Source organism: Triticum aestivum, chromosome 4B (genome assembly GCF_018294505.1).
Source record: "Triticum aestivum cultivar Chinese Spring chromosome 4B, IWGSC CS RefSeq v2.1, whole genome shotgun sequence".
Taxonomy (NCBI): Eukaryota; Viridiplantae; Streptophyta; class Magnoliopsida; order Poales; family Poaceae; genus Triticum; species Triticum aestivum.
In genome coordinates, this window is record NC_057804.1 from 49,788,487 (window position 1) to 49,793,999 (window position 5,513).

At 50.0% G+C, this 5,513-nt stretch overlaps 1 protein-coding gene across 1 annotated transcript; it reads left to right on the top strand.

Moving 5' to 3' along the window:
- Nucleotides 1-371: 371 nt before the first annotated feature.
- LOC123090935 (tubulin alpha-3 chain) lies at nucleotides 372-3,196 on the top strand. The gene is made up of 4 exons (XM_044512290.1): nucleotides 372-627; nucleotides 1,561-1,795; nucleotides 1,896-2,266; nucleotides 2,380-3,196. Exons 1-4 carry the CDS (start codon nucleotides 535-537, stop codon nucleotides 3,034-3,036), a joined length of 1,356 nt encoding a protein of 451 aa, XP_044368225.1. The 5' UTR covers nucleotides 372-534; the 3' UTR covers nucleotides 3,037-3,196.
- The last annotated feature ends 2,317 nt before the right edge of the window (nucleotides 3,197-5,513 follow it).

Genomic DNA, 5,513 nt, shown 5'->3' on the forward strand with positions numbered 1-5,513 from the left:
GAGGCGCCCCCGCTACCCACCGATTGTTTTTCACATTTTGAAAAATGCCAATCTCCTACATCAACCCAGCTCGACCGCACCCACAAGTGCACACACGCTCGCAACAAACCCTGGACCCACACGTCAGTAGCGCAGCGGGTGGGTAATCCCTCTGGCCAGGTGCTAACAAAAAGCGTGCTCTCGGCGCAAATAATTCCACCAAGCCCCCTAAGACTTCGCATATTTTTGTAACGGCACATGACAGCCTGATCCAACCCAACCACCCGACCGTTGCCAGGCACCGAGTAAATCGGGAGGGTGCGGATGCAAAAACGCCCACCCGTCCCATCCCTTCGCCCGCACTCCATCCAGCCTGTGCCGCGCTATATAAGGAGCCGAGTGTGGGCAGCGGAAACCCTAAGCAGAGCATCGCAGAGACCGGCGTCTTCGTACTCGCCTCTCTCTCGCGCTTCCGAGCTTTGTCCTTCGTCCTCCTCCCCCGACCTCTCCAGCAGCGTAGCGTAGCGCCCGCTTCCGCCGTTCCGACCCGCCGCCATGAGGGAGTGCATCTCGATCCACATCGGCCAGGCTGGTATCCAGGTCGGGAACGCGTGCTGGGAGCTCTACTGCCTCGAGCATGGCATTCAGGTACGGATCCGTTCGTTCCCTTTCCCCGCTTGATCTGCCATGCTTCGCCTTAGATCCGCGCTAGATCTGGGGGTTCTAGTGGTTGCTGGGCGTGCTCGGCGTGGATCTGACTGCGACTGGTCTGATCCTGCGTTTGCTAGAAGGGGAATTCTAGATCTGACGGAATGTAGGGGCATGCGGTTGCTTCTGTGGGTCTGTCTGGTGTTGTGAAGATAGCAGATAGTTCGAATTTGAATTTTAGGTGTAGATTTACTTGTATAGCGCTGCAGTTCACTGGATCCCAGATGGTTCGAATTTGAATTTTAAGGTGTAGGTTTACTTGTGTAGCGCTGCAGTTCACCTGTTTCGGGTTGCAATTCTGTATGCGATTGTCACCTGTTTCGGGTTGTGCTGTTTGTTCATGTGGCAGATCTGATCAGTGCTCTCTAAATTGAACTCATCGTTCTGAAATAGATAGATAAGAATGTAGACATTGTAGAAGGACATAACCTCTTCAATCTGTTACTTGTTACATTGGACGCTCACATGACGTAGATCCATTATTATTATGTTGCAAGCATCACTGATTGGCACACACTTGTTTGTTTGAAATGCCCTGTCCTGTACAATTTAGATCTGTTCGAAATCTGCTAGATACAGTGATATCTGTTAATGCATGTCGTGATATATCCTTACTGGTTAGATCTGTTCGAAATCTGCTAGATACAGTGATATCTGTTCATGCATGTCGTGATATATCCTTACTGGTGGTTCTGAAATGTACATTGCCTGCTCATATGGAAATGCATCTCTAATTAGTTATTACAATGCTGATGTTGCTATGAATTGATCTATAATGCAAACTGTTTTGTGAATGTTTTCCTGTTCTGTTGCTACAAAATCTAGTATATTTAGCTTTGCACCTTTTAACACTGTGTAATCCCCCTTGTGCAGCCTGATGGACAGATGCCCGGTGACAAGACTGTTGGGGGAGGTGATGATGCTTTCAACACCTTCTTCAGTGAGACTGGTGCTGGGAAGCATGTCCCCCGTGCTGTCTTTGTTGATCTTGAGCCCACTGTGATTGATGAGGTGAGGACTGGCACTTATCGCCAGCTCTTCCACCCTGAGCAGCTTATCAGTGGCAAGGAGGATGCAGCCAACAACTTTGCCCGTGGTCACTACACCAGTAAGTGCCGTGCTCTTTGTGTGCAGTGCACTTTGTGTGTAATGATGCCAATTATCGCTGTTGCTGATCATGTGGCTAACTTTTGGTGCCACTTGTGCAGTTGGCAAGGAGATTGTTGACCTATGCCTGGACCGTATCAGGAAGCTTGCAGACAACTGCACTGGTCTTCAGGGATTCCTCGTCTTCAATGCTGTTGGAGGTGGAACTGGCTCTGGCCTTGGTTCTCTTCTCCTGGAGCGGCTCTCTGTTGACTATGGAAAGAAGTCCAAGCTTGGGTTCACAGTGTACCCATCCCCTCAGGTCTCCACCTCTGTTGTCGAGCCATACAACAGTGTCCTGTCCACCCACTCTCTCCTTGAGCACACTGATGTGGCTGTCCTCCTTGACAATGAGGCCATCTATGACATCTGCCGCCGCTCCCTTGACATTGAGCGCCCAACATACACCAACCTCAACAGGCTCGTTTCTCAGGTATAGCCCTGTTTCTGCTTAGTACATGTTTTCTGTTTGAAGTTTGATATATGTTGCACTGTCTAATAATGTTATATTGGGATCTAATACATTGGTGAACAACTAATCTGCAGGTCATCTCATCCCTGACTGCTTCCCTGAGGTTTGATGGTGCTCTGAATGTTGATGTCAACGAGTTCCAGACCAACCTGGTGCCCTACCCAAGAATCCACTTCATGCTTTCCTCCTACGCCCCAGTGATCTCAGCCGAGAAGGCTTACCATGAGCAGCTCTCTGTTGCCGAGATCACCAACAGCGCCTTCGAGCCTTCCTCCATGATGGCCAAGTGTGACCCCCGCCACGGCAAGTACATGGCCTGCTGCCTCATGTACCGTGGTGATGTTGTGCCCAAGGATGTCAACGCCGCTGTGGCCACCATCAAGACGAAGCGCACCATCCAGTTTGTGGACTGGTGCCCCACTGGTTTCAAGTGTGGTATCAACTACCAGCCACCCAGCGTTGTCCCAGGCGGCGACCTTGCCAAGGTCCAGAGGGCCGTCTGCATGATCTCCAACTCCACCAGCGTTGTCGAGGTCTTCTCCCGCATCGACCACAAGTTCGACCTGATGTACGCCAAGCGTGCCTTCGTCCACTGGTACGTGGGTGAGGGCATGGAGGAGGGAGAGTTCTCTGAGGCCCGTGAGGATCTCGCTGCCCTGGAGAAGGACTATGAAGAAGTTGGTGCTGAGTTCGACGAGGGTGAGGATGGTGATGAGGGTGATGAGTACTAGAGCAGCTGAGATTGCGACCTGATGATCTGCCCGAGTGGCTTTATCTGTTTTCTGTCTGTTTGAATTGAATGTTTGCTGTGTGGTGTTTGGTTTACAACCTGTTGTGTTGTATGAACCTGCTTCGCACCTTGGTCAATATGCATGTTATCCGGTTTGCCTACACCATAGATCTACTGCTCCGTCACCATTTCCCTGTTTCAGTATGTGTATTGTTTCTTCGTGTGATTTGGTTTGGTGTCGTCGCCTGGATGATCTCTACTTCAAGGGTCACAGCGATCAGCGGTGTCTTTGAAATGCGTCTGTGCTATGCCTGTAACTGTTGTAGCTTCCAGTCTGTAACAACTGAGCTGAACTGCATAGCCGTCTGTAGTCCCTGCATCTGGTCTGTTGAACTTTGTCTCCAATACAGTCATCGTCCCATCTCCAAGCATATACGTCTAGTGCCTGTTGCCTTCGCTGTCGGTTGAAATCTTCCTTGTCTGATGCACCTTGCTTTCTCTCTTGTGCTTGTACTATGCGGACCTGTGCATCGGAGGAAAGTGGTAGCGGAAAACATGTGCCGTTTTCCCCTGTTTTCAAGTACTGAGACTGACCCCCTTCCATAAATCATTTCTACCACTCTTCTTTCACGTCCCTGCATTTCTCGAGATCCCGATAGTTCAGAGAAATATCAAAGATGCCGCGACATATCCCTGTGAGCACCAGCAAGCTTGTCGATAAATACCTTTCATCTTTTGGCCATGGGCACTGGTCATCGACATATCCCTGCAGGCAGCCTCTTCTGAAGGTCCACAGCGATCAGCAGCACACTACTGTTTCTGTTCTACGAGAGCTCCACCCAGGCAGTATTGTACTCCCACGGTTGGTTCCTTCCAGCCATAGCTTAGAGAGTAGACTATACTTCTTTAGCAATCACCAATCAGTGTGTGTGTGTCTCGGCATAGTTTAAGCAAGAAACATGTTTGTTTTGCCACAGTTCTCATGCTCCTGATTGACCCCCTTCCTATCCACAACAATATGACCTAACTTTGAGAGAGTGGATATGCATGCTTCTTGTAATCTTGTTGACAGCCCACTTCAGAAAAAGATGAACGGGATGGATAGGCATCCTGTGGGCGTGGCGAGGTCAAATCTCCCTGTGCGCCGAGATATTTGTTGTGCCACTCGCTGCTCTTCTCCCGGTCCACAGCCCAGCTCGGGCCGGGCTCGGGCTTCTCTTTTTCTATTTTTCGGGCCGGGCTTTCGGGCTTCGGGCCGGGCATGCACGTACACGTATTAAAAAACAACGTTCGGACCGGGTTTTCGGTCTTGATTTCGGGCCGGGCTCGGGCTTGAAATCAGGGAGTATTTCAGCCTTCAGGCCGGGCTCGGGCTTGAAATCAGGGAGTATTTCAGGCTTCGGGCCGGGCTCGGGCTTGAAATCAAGGAGTATTTCAGGCTTCGGGACGGGCTCGGGCTTGAGAAATGAAGGTCGGGCTTTTACAAGCCCGGCCCAAAACCCGGCCCGGCCCGACGTTTGCCCAGGTTTAGCCCAGCCCCCCTCCCTGCTCCGAGGGGCATGATGGCAACGCGATGATGCCATCCTGAGTTGGTGCAGCAGTTCCACCTTTGTCTACATCGCACAGGTTTAACTACTACGGACCCCACGGCCGTATTTTTGAATATATATAAGGTACTTCCTCCGCAAAAAAATATAAAAGTAGTAATCTAAACGCTCAGTGATCTAAATGTTTTTATATTTGTTTACAGAAGAGGGAGTAATACAGAACTTCTCTACGCTTCTGTTCAGTAAAAGAACAGAAAAAAAAAACAGGTGTATATTACAGTGTCAGACACTCCCCTTCCCACTCTGAATTCTTCCTTTATTTTCTGGGCGGTTTTCCGTTCTTGAAGTCTGGACGGGCGCTTTGCCTCTATCATTCTTCACGCAAATCGCATCCGAAGATCTTGATGGTGGTATGTTGGTGGGCCCAGAATTTCTCTACGCCTGAAGATCTTATTTTGTGAAACACATGGTGCTGCTCTACGTCCTCTGCCGTCTCATTCTTTGAGATGACTTGCGATCGAGAACATCCAGCAGGTCCACGTGAACTTAAAAATTCATGTCATTTTGTGCAGTCACCTTCACGTCTCTGCGGCAGACCCTTTTCCTTTACCGCGACTAAATCTACTGCAACTTGCCACCAGATGCTTGCTTGGGCGAAGGATGTGGGAATATAATCATTTAAAATCCTGTGATCGATATCTCCTGGTTAATTACAGCTCTCCCTCATCTTACCAGCTAGGTTTTTTTTTGTCTGGATGGTGGTCTGTTGCTAAACCCTGAAGCTCTGGAGCACTCCCATTTGAAGCCATGCCATGCATGATGCTTGGCACTCACGTCACGTACGCGTCACAGACAACCCGAAGCTGGAGGCGATAGGGATTAGCACAGGATATGAGAGGGGAGTGGGAGTGGCCGAGCCACTTGGGAGAAA